Genomic DNA, 17,920 nt, shown 5'->3' on the forward strand with positions numbered 1-17,920 from the left:
GTCGCGAGAATCTTATTTTGTGATGAGGCTCAATCTATGCATGAATAAATGGAAAATTAACTCCCGAACTAATTCATATTACGAATCAACACCCAGCGGGATGATTCCTCACTGGCACCTCTCAATATCCAACATCTGGCGGCCTGGCTCCAACTGACTATTCTTTAGGTAGGGAGTGAGAACGATCTGCTGGCAGGCCTTATAGCAGCCTTTGAATATCTATCAAGCACCCTCCTCACCTGTCTAGCTCGACTGCAGCAACACAAGACAACAGCCCACTCTACATTGTATAACGAACCGCAACATAGGACGCACCATAGGATGTAGACTGTCGATTGGACAGGACACGAAACGAATACAGGTTTTGGATGTCTGATCCGGAATATGCTCACTTTGCTCAGGTGATACAGGGGCTAATTTTCTTGTTTTTTTTGCGGCCTTTCCACTAGTAAAAGTGATGCAAATCTATCCAGAAACTACTTCCTACTTAACAAAATAATGAAATTAAGTAGATTTACATCAAAACTGATTTAGTTGAGGTAGAATTAGTCGAAAGGAAGCATCAATTTGAGAAAAGCACCAAAGACGTAGTACAAACCAGCTAGACATGGCACCCATTCTGAAAATGCACTCGTGCACTGGTCCAGCAGTGTTGCATATTACAGTTTATACCTCTGGTCAGTGTACAAGGTACACCGCTATCCTCCATGAAACGACGGAAACTATACGTGCATTTCTTGGTTCTATATTCAAAACCACTAAACAAGATCTATACATGTTATAATATTGCACCAAACAAGCTATAGTATCGAACAAAATCCTAGATATATTCCAGCAGCTTGAAGTTACATGCGATCAGCATTGCATACACACGGACTTATAGACACTATATATCTCAATTAAGAAATACTCGTGTTAATTCAACCACAAATACACTATATCGCGAAGCAACAATATTCATTTTATTAGCAACAGTCCCAAAAATATGATTTCAACTGTACTTCATGTCAGAACGGGTCTAGTGAGGTTGTGGATCATACACCATCATAGGGGGTCCGCCCACTACAGCACTCGCAGGGGGATGCATGGAAGGAGTTTGGGTAACCAATTGAGAATCTGCCTTCACGTCCATATTATTATATATTTCTTTAATCATGAGCAGAACGGTATCTTCACTGTTCCAATAGCAGAGATGAGATTGGAACGCGAATAAATAGTCATTGAAGCTTTCCAGTGGGCGTTCCTGCAATACGTAATCGATCCTCCGACCTCCGTTGAGTTTGCCTAACATGATTGAAGTCGCCTGACTGGACTCTGATGCCACAGACGACGTATCATCCATATCGTTGGCTTGTCTCTCATGTTCTTTAATCAAATTATCAGTGACTTTCATCATTTCTTCCTCGACTTCTTCCTCCGATTTGGCCCCGGCTTGCCAATGGCTGCTCGCGAATTTCTGCATGCTCTCCATCGCTTTCTTCACCGAGTTGATAATACCGTGTTTCAACTCGGAGCCCATACGCTCCAAGCTATCCCGTAGCTCTAAATGCAGCCTCTTCCGCCCTTTGTAATGTGGGACTTGAACTGGTTTTAGCGTGATCTCCGGATTGATCAAAGGCTCGACCCTGTACGCGACAGGGTCATACGGGTGGAAGACGTTGAAAAATTTTCCGCAGGTAGGCAAGCGGAAGTCTTCTCCCAAATCCGACAAACCTCTAACGGTCAGAAACATACCGATCGGCGAACCGAGAGCAAAAAATATGCTGGGTTCAAAAAGAAGACGTGGGTAGATCACCATCGGCTGACCGGTGCCGCTATCAAATTGCTGAAAGTCAACATGGACATTCATAGCTCCGGATGTCAAGGTTGAAAAAGAATCCATTTCGTGTTGATCAGATACAGTAGACGTGTTGATTTCTTCAGCAACAATGACCGGCTGCACCATTTTCTGTTCCTTTTTTCTATCCTTTTCTTCCTGATAGTTTTTCAGGTATCCGACCAATTTCTTTCTCGGACCCATCGGAAGTCCTAGATCTTTCAAATCGCCTTCCGTGCATAACAGCAAAGATTCCATCTCAATTTGTTCGGCCTCGAATTTCTCTTTGAACGAAGTTAGATTTAGTCTTGCAAGGACATCTTCAAGCGAAAGCTCAGTGTCTTCACTCTGGCTATCTGGGGCGTTAGTAGAGATTTGAAGGGGAGTTTCTACAATTGAATGACTTAGATCGGGAGTAGCGACTGGGGGCTGTTGCTTAACAGAACTTTGTGATTCTCGCAGGCCATGTCTCTGATTACACAAGAGATCAAAAAGCATGAGGGAACCTAGGCTGTGCCCTGCGACTGAAAAGTTTCCTCCAAAATCAGGACGCCTTTCCAAAAACAATCGATACAGTGAGTTGATTTCGGAACCAATGGTTTCAGAGATTGTCTGGCAGTATACCGGACTCGAATAGAAGAGTATATCCAGAAGCGTTTCATTGGTGAAGTGTCGCAGCCGCTGTATACTAGGCAAAGTCAGTCTTTTGATGTCTCTGTCAACGCCAGTCGCATTGCCGTGGAGAGCTCTGTGCCAATGCACGGGTATAAACTCAATCCTTCGAACTTCTTTGGACTCCAAAGCTTTCTTGAAATGCGATTTCAGCAACGATAAGTGAATCGATCTGAAGTCATCGACACATTCAACTATCGTTCGCGAGCGTAAATCGCAAACCGGTCCAATGCCGTGACACACAAATACCACGTGATCAGGGGCGCCTATTTCATTTTCCGGGATTTCTTTCCCAAGGTCGATGTCTGAAATGCCTCTTTTTACAATTCTAGACGCCATCGCTTGTTCGGGCATCGAACCGAATTGGTCACGTTCTTTGCGCGGGACTAAATGAACAATAACTTGCGGATTGTGAATAACTATCATTTCTCCGCCAGCGAGATCGATTTGTTTATGCCATGAATTACTCGCGACGACTGCTCTGTATTCATTTTCGAGCATATTCGCAATATCTTCGTCAAAAGGCGCGTAGTTGTGGTCGTAGTCACCTTTTCCGAACCACGTACAGCGCCGTACGGCCGTGGGCGTTTCTTCCCAATAAATACTGTTTCTAGAGCGGTCTGATACATCAACATCATACCGGCCGCCCTCGGTGGCCACAATTTGACTTGCATCTGGCTTTAATAAAGCCGCGTCTAACTTTTCAGAATCGTAGTATGAAAACGGTTTCCACAACACAGTTCCATCCGATAGCGTTTTGCAATAACACCAATGCGACGACACAGGTAAGTACATGCTTTGAGCTGTCGGTGGAGGTGGAACGGAACTAGCTATTTTGTTAAGCGAAGGGGGTGCGATTGCGAAATTCTGGGGTGGAGGAGTCGGTGGGGGTCCAAAACCAGGTTGAGATACTGGAGGCATTGCAGGTGCCGACGTATAATTGGGTGCTACATATCTTGCATGGGGTAAGGAGCGCACAGGCGTGCTGGTAATTGATGAGTAATTTTGTGCACTAGGGAATCCTTGCGGCGGCCCTGGAATATTTGTTGAGGCGCTTGGTGATGGTGTAAAATGGCTTGACGTTTCTATGTGAGAATGTGATGTGTCCGAAGAAGGGACAAACAGGCTTGGATTTTGCTCAGATGATACAACAGCTGATGTTTGTACATTTCCACCAACCGATGCAAAAGGATCGTTATTGTCAGAACCGGAGAAGAGTGAGAATACGGCCGGATTATCCGTTTCGTTCTGCCCAAGGAAGCTACCCTCTTCCGCGATATTTTCTGATGTCATCAACGCCGAACCAGTGGTATCTTCCACTGGCATCAGTAAAGCGCTAGTCCCGTTGCTACTGAACAGATTGTTTGTTGGAGAAAAGAGCAAATTCACAGACGGATGATCCTTTTGGCCGGACATGCTTGCGCAACGTCACAGGCACAATGGTGGTGTCCAGTTCAACTACAAAAATGTATCTATATTAAAAAATATATATGATGGTAATCAAAGAACAATATAGTTCGGCATATTGCAAAATTTTCATTCTCCATAGCTGCAAACCTGCTGTGATTTTGATTCATTCTCGAAAAAAACAGGCAACAACGTTCAATCCTAATTTGGTTGAAGGTTTAATGCATTCACGAGTCATCGCTGAGTCGGATTGGCTGTGGCTACGACCACTAGAATTATCGATAATTTAATCATTAGTTCATGCAAGTTTTAGCATCATTGCATAATATCAATCTATGATTATAGTCAGTTTATTGCGAATAATCTTATGATTATAGTCAGTTTATTGCGCATAATCTTAAAAACTCATTATATTATTATAAGATATGTACGGTGGCAGTCTTAATCTTAATCAAATCACACAATGTCTGAATTCAATAAAAGTCTATTGCCATTCACCCCACTGGTTTGCAGGATACGGTATCTCACCTATCTGCTATCAACCTGAAATATACAGTGTATCAAATGTATTGCGATACTGATTGCGGAATGATATTATAAATCATCTGACACTGATTACGTGTGACTGTTACCAAATTCCGATGAACTGTGCTAATAGAACGGTGAGAAATACAAAAATACTAATTCTTCTTGCGGCACGTCACAACTTGGCTTAGTTCGCTAGACTTTTCTTGACTTCAGTGAATCATGAAACGTCATTCTTCATAACTATTGAGGTATGACGCGGTACTGATTATTCGGTAATTTTTATCGATTCAAAATAACACAAGAAATGCGATGCAATGAAAAGAAGTCGAAAGTATTTGGTGCCACTATAGAGACTGGAGTCTGCTGATATGTATTAAATCCACCAGCTCCCACCTTCGTCTGAACTTCAGTATGGATGGATCGTATTATCGAATGTTTACTCATATTGAAATTAACCCGAATATTTTTGGCTGACATCTTCGTCACGAGTAATCGGCTGCAACTAGCAACTATATATCCCTCATTCAAAGTCAGCCAATTCTACTTCTACTTGAAGCAGTTTATGGTTGCTTTTAAAAGCACTGCTTCTACTCGTACTAGAGTAGATTCTACTTCTACTTGAGTAGCTTTCTTGACTACTTTGGTCACCTGATTACTTTTCATTCAATGTGCATGCCCCTTCTTTACATCGCCTAAGCCCTGACGGGGTCCTGCTAAAGACACCTCCCTCCAAGTCGTTTCGTCACCCTCCTATACTTTCCTTGTATCGCAATATTGTGGTGTAGTATTGATCTTATGAAACTATTAATAATAAACTGAACTAAACTATTCATGCTATGCAGTATGCAAATCATTTGCTGACATATCTTTATCGTAGTTGTAGCGCATGTGGCTTCCCCATCGAATATAATACTTCCCTTAAATCTTCATCATCGAAGAAACTTGGTAGTGCGGACGAAAATATACCCCTCCTTCCTTCAATTCCCGCAGCAACAATCTGCAAGGCTGGTGCCTGTCCAGACAGAATACTTGCTACGTCAAATTGGACCTAATGTTCCTCCAATCATTTCTTCCCAAGTCTACCGGCATATACTGTTCTAGCATTTGGGTTAATTAACAGTAGACTGACTACATTTGATGGATTACTCATCAGCAACCCGCCTAGCCACAGTATCTTATCCCGAGGGCAATAACCAATAAGACATGTGATAATTCCAGTATTCGAAATCGTTGGAAAGTGTATTAAGCAACGTCAGAACAGGAATTGAATAGTAATATCGTAAAGGCGCAGAACCATGTCTGCTGCTTTTTCCCAGGTTCCTGGTCGAGAACATGATCCAACCCGAAGAGATGAACACAGCGGTTCAAACTGTTCCACTTCGTTGAATATTCAAAATATCATCAAGCGTTGGCAGTACTTCATTTTATATGCATCGTCCCATCCCTGTCAGCAGTCCAAAGAGGAAAACTTCTTTGCTTGATCCCTGACACGTCTTTCATACTCAACCGGATCTTGGCTAAAATAATTTTCAACAAGGCATGAGTAAACAGTAGGGCTGTTCAAAAATAACTTTTTTTCCGGATTCCAGCCATTCCCTGATTAAATTGACAGGTTACCCTAAAAACGCTACACATCAAATTTGGGTTAATTCTAACAAGTATAAGCTGCCGCGGAGCCAATCAAAATTATCAATTTAATACGGAAATTGAAAAAACAAATTTTAAAATTTTCTGTCACCCCATGAAATTGTTGAGTTGTCATCAAAGAGGATGCAAAACAAATTTGACTATTTCCAACTAGGTAATTATCAACGAAAAACTCAAATAACTCCGCTTCTACTAGTTGGAATTGAGTCAAATAATCGACTCTAAATTCATAACGACTCGAGTAGTGCAAGTAGGCAAACCTAATTGAGTGCTCCAAAAAGTAGAAGTACCTTGTTACTGACCACCTCCGCTGTAGCGGTGCCCCAGGCAGACTTACACTGCAGCTAAAACATTCGTCATGGAGATAATATAGGGCAACTATATTTTGCGATTCGAAAAGGAGGACTCTGTTGACAGGATGCAAAAATGACTACAGCGGACGAGAAAATGGGAGAATTTTATATTCATGGACCTAATTTCGTTGCGTTGACTACAAAAATAAACATATTTCCGATTTGGCTCCCGAAATACCCGCTCCCACCTTGTATTATCAGAGTTGACTGATAAAAAAAAGGATGTTTTTGGGGTCCAACTCCCGAAACACCCTTCGTATGTCGATTAGACCAACATTTCGCCCTCTTTCGTGGACTTTTTGAACATTTTAGGCCAAAAAGCATGATAAATTGCCAAAAAGAAGGAAATTTCTTGAAAAAGGTGGACAAAAAAGGAGGGCCTATGGTAGCCCTAGATAATATGACAAGAAAAGTTTAAAACCCAATGCCAATTTACTTCCTTCAAAAACTATCAGTAGCAATACAAGAATCATAGCTGGGAGTCACCTGTAAGTGGAGTATGCATCCGCTTGAGCAGGATCGTTGATATTCGGTTCATTCAATAGATCTTGAATCCCGAGTAAAATCTGTTAACATTACAAAAAGTTACTACACAATCAAGTATCGTGAAGAGCAGTTGATGTCATGAATATTTATGCACTGTTATTATGAAAAATCGACAAATACACAGCTTCACGGCATTATCTTTCAGGGCAGTGGTTCCCGAACTTTTTAGAGCGCAACTTAAATATGAGTTTATAAACGTCTTGCTAGGCCTACCCAAGCCTTGTACATAGGAAAAAATTGCATTTTTAATATTAGCATAGGACATTTTTTCTGGCATGTGTATGAAAGAGAAAAAGTACCATACATACAATCAGTTGTAGTATACCACTGCCACATCCACACACAATGAATGTCTGTTATCTGAGATACGAAAACACAATACATTATGTCGGCCTATGCATTTTTGCTCATTTCAATAACCCAGAGAAGAATATAAATCCATGAGTGAGACAAATCAGGGGTGAAAGATCTCACAAAATATAAAGCACGTACATTTGAATCATGATTCAAATCTAGCAATTTTCATAGTCTATGCAACACACGAATACACACACCCATCACAAATTTTGCAATAACAAACATCAATCAATAACAGGTGTCAATGATGCTGATGGAATTTTCTTAGAATCTCTATGTTGATACCAAAACGTCTGTCAAGCAACATGATCGTGTGTGATCCATACATGAAATATTTGATTATTAAGCTAATATACCATACTCTGGCAGAAATGAGTCAGTTAGATATTTCCTCCGCAAGCCCAGTGCTCAGGTTTATCGATTGAAAAAGTATGCAATACATTCTCTAGCCTTGTATAGTCAAGAGCGGCCAAATCGTCATATCGTAACAGTAATGGATGCATCAATAATTGCTTGATTGGTGAATTTTTTCTAGATACACCATTGATATTAAAATATTATCAGTCTTCAAAGAAGATATCAGTTTCATTTCTGACATACTATGGGAAAATCTGTCTTAGAATATATGAGGGCCCTATACTGCAACACAACCGGATTTAACATCATCAAATCCGAGCATCATGTCATGTCGCGTCATGTACAGAGCCTGAAAATGGCTTACATTGTTCGAAAAGCAGCCTGAAGGTTGAATATTGCAGATTTCATGTCAAAATCCAGTGCTAAAAACCAAAAATCTTAACCCGAGTAGAATCTGGTTCAAACCTTCAATTTGAAGAGGCTTTGAAGTACAGAACTTCAATATACAATCGAATACTTAGCGCGTTATTCAATCGTACAATATACATATTAAATCATATTTTTTCAAGTCCTCGCCGAATAGCTCAATGCTCATCTGTGGCAATACAATATACACAGGAGCACTCGGCAGTGTAGTAAACTGCTCTCGGATTAACCAAGCTCTTCAATACGCCAAACAAGCATAATAGCTTACTTGTTTTATAGTAATTGCAGGGCGCCAGTCCTTTTCTTCGTCCAATATGGACAAACAAACTGTTCCGGACGGATATACGTTCGGATGGAACAGCGGAGGATCAAATCGACATTTCGGCGGAGAAGACGGATAGTCATCTTTGAATATGATCTTCAGTCGATAAAGGCCGCCTTCCCAAGGTGTCTACGGTATTAGTCACAATTATCAATTACCAAGATAATCAAAACAACCATGGAAATTTTTGCTGTTAGCCAGAGACTAGGAGGGGTCACTACTTCCAAACTAACTCGGTCTAGGTCAGAGTAGCAATTCTCAATAACGAGGAGTCGGGAAGCAAAATTTCCTCACTGAGCCTTAGGTATTGACAAGCAGCACGATCACGTTTGGGAGTCACAGCAGGAGCAGGATTTCATAGAAATTGCTTCAAAAGTCAGATTTAACAGGATTTTTCCTCCCGATAATGTAAAAATAGCCAGATTTTGGGAACAAACTTAATTTTTTCGAAGTCTGATTGTCAAATTGCCAGTCGGAGCCGGATGAATTCGGATTCCAAAATTTTAGTGGTGCTGAACCACATCAAGTGCTACATTTTAAAAATTATTAGTGATGACTAGGGCATGCTTTTGCATCTTTTTTTTACAGCTTCCTAGATACTCAGAATATATGAAGGCCTACTATGATGTTTTAAGCTGTTTGGAGGGATTTTATAGTGCAACTTTTCTCTATTTTTCATGTCAATTTTTACTGCAGCTTCATCAAATATTGTGTTAAAATGTATAGGAGTGATTTAAAAACATGCTTTAAACTCTTTCTAGTACGGTTCTAATCTCTATGATTTGCGAAACAAAGAGCTATATGATGGGTTAGCTGCATCTCACTGCTATCTATGACACAATGGCTTGCAAGCAAGAAGTTCAACTACCGCTGCCAAGCACGACCGTGTCTGAAGCAATTCTGTCATTCAAATTTGAGATAGTTTCCCATTTCACGAGCGCCCAGGCGAGACCGCCAAAAATTACATTTTCACTGAGTCACCTTTTTCAGGCTATTGTTTTTGTTGAAGTCATCAAGAGTGAGTTTTTCAGTATTGGCATGGGTCAAGTTTGCAGACCTAGGGGGTTTGGGGTGTGTTATTTGACTTGTTTTAGGGGGAGTGGGTTATCGCTATGCTGTTTGGCTTTGGGGGGGGGAAATTATTCCCGCATTGCGTAATTTTCTTTTTATACGCCGGAGAAAATGTAATTTTTCGCGGTTTCGCCAGACCAGACCGTGCGTTAAATGGCAATAAAGTAACAAATTTGACAGCTCTGCAGGAACTAGGTTAAACAACAGAACCTTTCGAGTATCTCATACGCTAATAACTCGACAAAAATTTGAAATGCAAATTTTGTTAAAATTAAATGCAACTTTCTCGCGATTTTAGTGCAACAAAAACTTCTCCTAGTAATGACTATCTAGGGGTATCTGTGTAGATATGTCAAAGCCAAATGCACTTACTCCGTTTTTCCCGGGAATGGCTGCAAAACAACAGACAATCAAATCAGGAGCACAAGATATTCACCAACCGAGCTTACCGCATTCCCAGGTCATTAAATTGAAGGTTCCGTCTGGATTCTTGATTGGTTTCGCGACAAATCCCTGCAAAGGGAAACTCGATGGATGATTATGAAAATACGCCGAGACCAAAGTAACCTACAAAAGGGTGGTCCTTTCGCCACGCACGTCTTTCTTCAGATAACCGGGCTGGAGCGATTCCAGACATGACAGGTAGTTATTGGAAGATATTATATTTCCCGAAGAAATACTAAAAAATCTACAAAAACATAAATTACCAATATGTTCACAATGTTGAAAATAAACAAAATACTACAGGATGAAATAGCAATAATATAAAAGAATCCTATGTATTATGCAAAATAATTATCTTCACTTCATACATTTGAATGACCAAACTTGGAAATATCAGTCCTTATTTTCTAGGCTACATTATAAGACTAATTGTACCCAAAAGCAGCCGTGTACATTACCGACTGTGTCCTGTCTTGCAAAGCCACAACAATCCAAAAAGTTTTTATTATTTCATATGAACGAATTGAAAGCCAGACAGCTTGTAAGACATGCCCCATGCGGAAAGTACATCACAAGTTTGGCCCGTTATAGCCTACAACAACCGATGTAGATCTCAAACTGATTACCAGGAAAACAATTAACGGTAAGCTCAACGCCCAAGAACAGTTATTGAAGAGACCTGAACCTCTATTCTCTCTAATTTGACACCTTGGGAGCACATATGGGGCTATAGACACATTTGTGGATTGAATCTCTTTTGTGATAAAATTTGTGCAGCATTCGTGGCAGAGGCACATGGCGAGTGAAGCCATGCCGCCAAGTGTATATCAGAGTTGCCCAAGGCTGACACACGTCACTTTCACTTAATCCCCTTTGGCCCTTTCCAACACTATCCAGTTTCAGATTTTGAAGCGCTAGATGTTGAACCCGCAGACTTCTGAGACTTTCGAAATGTCCTCAAATTTGCATCTCTACTACCATCCGAGCGGCTAGACTTTGAGTACTTTCTTCCTGTTGCTTGATTGGCAAGTGCAGACGATTTCTCCTTGTCTTTAGAAGCGGTTTTCTTTTCTGCAGAATACCTGCTGTTCGTCATAACTTTTTCTAGCATGTCCATCACGGCTTTGGGGTGAATATCCATGCGCAAGAGGTCTAAAATTGCTCTAAAAACCTGTGGGTCGACGAGCAGACCGGCGTAGTAGTACATTTCCCAGATTCTGAGTTCTTCGGGATTGAGAACGATTGTACGGTGCGATACTGAAGTGAATTGTTCGACGGCATCATCGCTGTGAGAAGACTTTGATGTCATCTTGGTACAAGTATGAAAGTTGATGAAACTTCTCGATTACCAATATTTCATTATAAATAAATTACTAGAGTTTCCTAAAATAGATGCGGATAAAATTTGAATACTTAGCAACCAAATACACTGTGATTCTGCAATCGGACTTAATTTCAGATGCGGAAGTCACATAAACGTTAATACATTCAGTAAGTTGCCGTACTTCAATTTAAATTTTGTGTCTAGTCTACTTTCTTATCCATAACAACATGACCATCACCAATCAGAGTTCCCCATGAACATATCAAAATTTATCGCATTTTTAATTGAATTAGGGTTAGGGTATTGACGTATCGTGGGAGCATTCTGTACTCTTACTCCCAACCCTAATCCTATGACACCCCAGCCTAATTATAATTACTAACCCCTACTTTAAACCTCATCCCAACCCTAATATCACTATCACGGACTCCAACATACAGTGTAGCCTTCCAATACCCTTACCTACCAGCGTAACTAGCTCCCAACTCTAATTTAAAGATAGAAAGTGGACTTGACCAAACCCAAATTGCCATGAAACGGGCAGGAACCAGTTCTGTCCTATACCAATTACCAATATAGGCTATTGCCAGAGTGAAATTGGTGGCAACGTCACGCAGAACTTTCTGTTCAATTACTTAATTATTCTATGCAGAAAAGCTCTCATCACGCAGGTTTTTAAAAAAAATGAACCGAGATTCCATAGGGGGGCTATTCCTATTGCAATGTACCGTAAATCAATCTGACTAAGCATGTGACCAACAGTCTTATTTGGTGGGTGTTTGATCTCCATTTCCATCCGGCCGTGTCTACTTTTTACTATCCAACTACATGCACTACGATGATATAAACAAACAATTAAACCACTTCAACGCAATACCATGCCATACAATGTACTTTCGCTTAGGCTTTACGGTGAAGGAATTGTAGATTCGGTTCACGTGCACGCGTTACTATTATCCGACATACCGGTACAAGCTCCTCTACATCCGCGCGTGATAGTTGCCATACTTCGTATATTCGTACCGCAGTTGCCGGTCAAACCTACGAACATGGAAGGCCCTCCCGCTCGCGCTACGTCCTTATGGTAAAGCAAGGGTGGCCAACCTTTTCGGCCGAAGGGCCACATACAAGCGATGAACCATTGCGCGGGCCACTATCCGCGCGAAGCGCAAAAATTCTTGAAAACTTATAGGTCAACAATATAGGTCAATAATATTGTTACTTGAGCATATTGCGGGCCTGCTGTATATCGCTGGACTCACTTCGCAAGGACTGGCCTATTCGGCGCCTGGACATCTCGATATCGAAAGCTTTGGCCAACACGCGTCAATCATTTTGTGCCTATAGGTTTCATCGTCGACGGTCTTTCTGCGAGCGCAAACGCAAGGCCGTGTTGGGCGACGATTTCTCTCGTAATTGCGAATATAGAAATATGCACTCAATCTGGTATACATTAGGCGTTCTTTCATTTTCAGGAGGGGGTAACAATATTAATATATATTGCGGGAATCGTGAAGATAATTCCACCGCGGAATATTCTGCTTTATTGTAATGAACGAAGACGAAGATCTACCAAAAATGTCACTGGCCTATGGGTCTGCCAATGCGTCGGAGCTGATATCCTAGTCGAGTCGTCACATCCTAAGTGAAGTGTTGAGGCCACACAATCAAATTTTTGGTTGGCTTTGCAAGTTCACAATCCGGGCAATCCATTTTTGATAACATTACTAACTTCGAAAATAACCTCGCGGGCCACTCAAAACCTTATCGCGGGCCACGGGTTGGCCGGCCCTGTGGTAAAGCCAAAGCTAAAGCGAGCCAATGCCCGCCGCCCTTTGGTTGATGCCAGAAAACGCGAGGTGCACTTCAAAATTTTCCTCAAACCGGCTGGTGGCGATATGGAGATATATCAGCTGCCGGACTTGGTCGGGTTTTGTTGGTCCTTCTGGTCGCGGGACATTTTTAGTATATCGCCACCTGCTGCAGCTCAGTGGGTAGGACCCGTTTTCTGATTCATTCACCCATAGAATTTATTGAAATGATCATAAAACTACTTTCCATATGACGAGAGAGATAGAGAGAGGTATGATATTCATTTTCGTCTGCACCCTGCCAATAGCAATCTATCATCTGGAATTTATTTACCAAAACATATCCGTTAAATGCCTTATGATAGATTACAAAAGAACCTATCATCTGGAATGTATTTGGAAGTGTCTACTCGTCCGGTGCCGGTCGAATAGTCGCAGACCCTATCTCAGGCTATTCGTCCGGCAGATCTGTCAGCCACTCTGACTCAGTATATTCCCGAATCAGACACCTATATATATATATATGTAGCAGCGAAATCCAGATTTATCGAGATACGGTACGGTGTCAGGCATTACGGATGGCACAACGGTGGTTTCGTCCGTCATCCAACTGCCTTACAGCGTTGTAATGACTCGAGTCCCGATTTTTTGCTAATAAAAGCACGAGATTCGATCTCGCTTCCCATGACATGCCGCCCTATTTCTTGCCGCTTCCTTTTTCTATACTATATTTCTTACTTTCATTCAGTGTGCATGCCTCCTCTTTACATCGCGTAGGCCAAGGTGGGTGTCTGATTCCATAGACAACTCCTAGTCGCTTCGACATCTTCCTTTCTTTTCATTGTATCGCATTTTTTGTGGTGTATTGAACTGATAAAATTGCTAATAAACCAATCACGATGATGATGATGATGAGATCTGTCTGCATCCAAAATGGCCAACGATTTCTGAGCTGATTAAGACTTAGTATTGAAGGGGGCGCTATTAGCTATTGCGCGATTGGTGGCTGGCGCGATTGCATGCCAGACACGGCAACAAATTTCAGAGGACATACGCGACAGATCAGTAACCAGACCCGGGTAGCGAAAAAATGACACTCAACCGAAAAAAGCTTCAAATTGCCAAAACAGTACGTGGTCACATGAGCATGACAGCATGTGACACTGCAGAATGTGTGTAAAATTTGGGGTTAGGGTCGGGTAATGTTTAGAATGAGGATCGGGTTAGGGTTAGGTTTGAGGTTAAGATAGGCTAGTATATATAAGGGTTAATGTCGGGATTCGGTAGGATCAAAATAAAGACGCTTTCCCCCCCTCTCTCTCTCTCGTGCCGCATCAATAGAATAACTAACCACGCCAACTCCCCAAAACACTGTTGAACTAGAAGTATAGAACTGTAACTATACTTCACGTAATACACAAGAAGATAAAGCATAGGCTACTTAATTACTCCAGAGAAGTAGTAGGCTAATACTTCGTTACTAATAAAGTCTTGCTTGAGGGCGATAAAGATGAAACTTTGTAGGTTTAGGAACCACAAGTGCAGCGGCCCTTAGCGCGGGTACGAGCGAGCCCCTGGGGTAGGGTGGAGGTCAAGCGTCTGAGATACTCATACCTCTTTTTACAGAATATTTTGGCGACCAGTTCTAACAGTAGATAAGAAAACAAATGTAGCCTACAGCTTTATTGTTGGTAATGACTATATAGATTAGGCTACAATTCCCCTCTTAGGAATCAGCGAGAGATCGCTTAAATTACGATAGATGTCATTATAGTTTCCATTAAGGGTAGCCGGCTATGTGGTTATCGAACAAAGCACATTTTATATCTCAAACTGCAAAGGGTGCGATGAATGCATGTATGGTGATTGTGGATTCGCTGCCTTCCAGGGAGTTGAAAACCGTGGCAGTCTATATAACTATGTTCAAGACAAGCGGCGAGTGTTGATGGTTTTCGTGACCCAAATCTTCGTTCTATTTCTTTTGATGAACCAATGTTGGGACTTGAAGTATCTTGAAAAATATGGGGAATTATGACGATTCCAGGAACTTGAGCGCACAACTACACATTTCCACAAAGGCCCCGCGAGGAAAAACACAAGACAACTTTATTAGAGTATATTCTGTTGATAAGATGATTAAGAAGTACTTTTGTTATTTCTCATTCGTTTATTTAAAACATTTCTTTCGCCATTTCAAAAAGAAGCAATTGACTTGCGATAATGAAAAAGAAATTGATGATATATGGGCGTATAGGCCTATACATGATACAGCGGATAAGTATACTTCTTCACGCATTTTTGAATACAATATCAATTATCCAAGGCACAAAATTTACAACATCAACGTAAAATCCCGGGTATCTTGTGGCGCATCCGACGCCCCAACTTACGACACCAAGTTGGTGCCAGCATTCACCATTCTTCGCTTTCACCTGGAATAAAGATTCACGTTCATTTTACGAGCGGAGTTCAAATATTGACGAAGGCTGACCCATACATTCATAACACAATTCTGATTGTGTGAAAAGATGAATTGAATTATACAAGAAACTGAGTCGGAATTTGAGTATTTTGAATAAATTGAACTCATTAGCAAATATGGACTTAGATATTTACTAAATTTCTAGTTTTAATATTTGGATGTGTTGCGAGGTCCTAGAATACGATTTGGATTCGAAGATACATATGGTACGGTACACATGCCCTGGCCGTGATATAGACAGGGCCGAAATAGTTCTTCGTCAGCCCTCCTTAAAAAATGGTTTGGGGCCCTCCATAGGGTGATTAACCGAACTTCTGGGATGGGGGGCTGGGACATGGGGGCGAGCGAAGTCGAAGGCCAAGATATCGGAATCCTCAAAATGCTGAGTAAGCTAAAAGAAAAACCTCGTTCGCGAGACGACGCACACGATTCCGTGTTGACAATCCTTCGCGGGGTCCATCATTTCCCTATTACGCGTGTCATTCTTGTACTGTGGGGCCCAGATTGCCAGGACAGGAGTATTCCACATTCAAGTCGAAATACAAGCAATTACTACTACAAATACAGTCCATCCTCAAGATTACCGGACCACGACTGACCTATCGATCTCGCTTCCCATGGCATGCCGCCCTATTTCTTGCCGCTTTCTTTTTCTATGCTATCTTCTTTACTTTCATTAAGTGTGTATGCCTCCTCTTTATATCGCCTAGGCCAAGGTGGGTGTCTGATTCCATAGACTACTCCAAGTCGCTGCGACATCTTCCTGTCTTTTCATTGTATCGCATTTTTGTGGTGTATTGAACTGATAAAATTGCTAATAAACCAATGATGATGATATGATGATGATGATGGCGCCGGCAATGAACAATGGACAATTGGATGGATATGTAAAGGGTGTCGGTGGATATGCGGTGGCTCTTCGGATAAGGTTTTATCGCCACCGATGTTTTTGGCAGCACAATTCGCGGTATCGTGTGCTGGTCGGAACTTGACATGTCGTGGAGTGTCGTGGCGCGGTAATGACTGGCGCCGAAATGCCTAATTATAAATTATGGGTATTTGTGGGGGAGAGGTACGCGTATTAAAATCAAGACATGTAGCGACATTAAATAGCGCGAAGAAAATTTCGAGTTTGAATAATTCTCCCAAAATATACTCTATAACAGTGGTTCCCAACCTTTTTTGTCTCGTGGACCCCTTGGCCGATATTTGAGCTAAAATTCCCGCTGTGAAAAAGTTGGCCGTTCTAAAAAGGTGCTTTTTAACGCAAAACCATTTTTTGACTGAGCAATATATGGCCGAACATATTCAGGTAGATCCGAACTATGAGGCATGCGGACCCCACGACCCTGTGGTAAAGTAGCCTACCGTTAAAGTAGACATGTTTTTTTACCGGTCGGACTATCCGCTGACGAAATGTATATTACCAAGTTAGCTTGCTATGGCCTTGAGTTGAATCGATTAATTTGGTATGTTCTTAGCGTTAGCTCATATGTTGGCTTAAAAAGGTAAACATTTTCACCAGCGGCCTTGTGCTGAATTCGGCATGGCTTTGTCCTGCTTAGTAGCAATTTGGTCGAGAGGCTGTCACAGGTACAACGAAATCGTCTCGCGAGTCTCACTTTATTAGGGGGTGTGATATCTACGGAAGATTAGATTTTCGATGAATACACGCTAACGATACCCAATATGACCTTTATATATGTTTCTGTTGTTTCAGTACTCTTGTTGTTTCGACTACTATGGTCATTTACATCGGGCAGATATTTCTTATTACCGTACCTGCGCTGCGTTATATACCCACTATCGTTAAAGGCTTTAATATGCCCACTTGCGCCGATCGCCACCTCACATTGATGTCTGCGATTAATTAGTAATATTGAGATTGTATATAATAGCGATACAAATGAGTGATAGTATATAGTGTAGGTGCTGATACGCTTGCGATCGTCGACACGTATGAAAGATATGCGGAGTTGTTGATTTGTTCTTTCGACGGTCACGGAAGAATATTATGTAAGTGCATTCTTCACTAACCAGTCGTACGAGGGGTCCACCACTGTCGCCTGTACATGCGTCGACTATGCCGCCCCCAGAAACGCATATGGTACCTTCTGCAGTTTTTGGTACTGAGTTATATTCTTCTCCCATCTTCTTCAGCATCCTGCTACAGCTGTATAGGAACGGAAAACTTGTAAATTCATTCCACAAAACTATATGTGGCCTAACTCTACTCGTTTAGGCCTACATACCACGGTGGTTAACGGTCTCTGTGTTAGTGACCGCCACCACCGCTACCACCACCACTACCTAAAGAAAGCCCCGCATTTTTGAACTGGTATCTGAAAGGGAAAAAC

The 17,920-nt window shown here is 41.6% G+C and overlaps 5 protein-coding genes across 7 annotated transcripts in view; 1 reads left to right on the forward strand and 4 right to left on the reverse strand.

The window, feature by feature from the left end:
- Window positions 1-17,920, forward strand: part of LOC145439206 (ran-binding protein 9-like) — a 333,125-nt gene that overhangs the window by 12,070 nt on the left and 303,135 nt on the right. The window lies entirely within an intron of this gene.
- LOC145439202 (triacylglycerol hydrolase DDHD2-like) lies at window positions 730-3,979 on the reverse strand. Its single transcript, XM_080316691.1, has one exon. The coding sequence runs from the start codon at window positions 3,902-3,904 to the stop codon at window positions 1,019-1,021; it is 2,886 nt and encodes a 961-aa protein (XP_080172817.1). The 5' UTR covers window positions 3,905-3,979; the 3' UTR covers window positions 730-1,018.
- LOC145439214 (SUMO-conjugating enzyme UBC9-B-like) lies at window positions 5,636-10,196 on the reverse strand. The gene is made up of 6 exons (XM_080316711.1): window positions 10,074-10,196; window positions 9,952-10,015; window positions 9,875-9,894; window positions 8,378-8,560; window positions 6,910-6,989; window positions 5,636-5,940 (listed from the first exon to the last, which is right to left on the reverse strand). The coding sequence occupies exons 1-6, from the start codon at window positions 10,137-10,139 to the stop codon at window positions 5,871-5,873; spliced, it is 483 nt and encodes a 160-aa protein (XP_080172837.1). The 5' UTR covers window positions 10,140-10,196; the 3' UTR covers window positions 5,636-5,870.
- LOC145439215 (uncharacterized) lies at window positions 10,209-11,636 on the reverse strand. The gene has a single exon (XM_080316712.1). The coding sequence runs from the start codon at window positions 11,253-11,255 to the stop codon at window positions 10,836-10,838; it is 420 nt and encodes a 139-aa protein (XP_080172838.1). The 5' UTR covers window positions 11,256-11,636; the 3' UTR covers window positions 10,209-10,835.
- The window catches only part of LOC145439199 (sushi, von Willebrand factor type A, EGF and pentraxin domain-containing protein 1-like), a 41,708-nt gene continuing 39,016 nt past the window's right edge, over window positions 15,229-17,920 (reverse strand). Inside the window, exons 23-24 of the mRNA XM_080316689.1 lie at window positions 17,601-17,736; window positions 15,229-15,513 (exon numbers count right to left, since the gene is read on the reverse strand). Of these exons, the coding sequence (XP_080172815.1) occupies window positions 15,370-15,513; window positions 17,601-17,736 (280 nt within the window). The 3' untranslated portion in view covers window positions 15,229-15,369. The remainder of the gene's footprint in view (window positions 15,514-17,600; window positions 17,737-17,920) is intronic.

The sequence above is a fragment of the Botryllus schlosseri genome, chromosome 5, assembly GCF_051294905.1.
Source record: "Botryllus schlosseri isolate E-star chromosome 5, Bs_hap1, whole genome shotgun sequence".
Lineage (NCBI taxonomy): Eukaryota > Metazoa > Chordata > Ascidiacea > Stolidobranchia > Styelidae > Botryllus > Botryllus schlosseri.

Bases quoted from the DNA above. Each gene is read 5' to 3' on its own strand.
- LOC145439214 (XM_080316711.1), bottom strand. From the start codon at position 10,139: ATGTCTGGAATCGCTCCAGCCCGGTTATCTGAAGAAAGACGTGCGTGG. The intron at 10,016-10,073 runs GTAGGTTACTTT...TTCCCTTTGCAG, and splicing joins GGCGAAAGGACCACCCTTTT to GGATTTGTCGCGAAACCAAT. The intron at 6,990-8,377 runs GTAAGCTATTAT...TAATGTTAACAG, and splicing joins CTGCAATTACTATAAAACAA to ATTTTACTCGGGATTCAAGA.
- LOC145439215 (XM_080316712.1), bottom strand. From the start codon at position 11,255: ATGACATCAAAGTCTTCTCACAGCGATGATGCCGTCGAACAATTCACT.
- LOC145439202 (XM_080316691.1), bottom strand. From the start codon at position 3,904: ATGTCCGGCCAAAAGGATCATCCGTCTGTGAATTTGCTCTTTTCTCCA.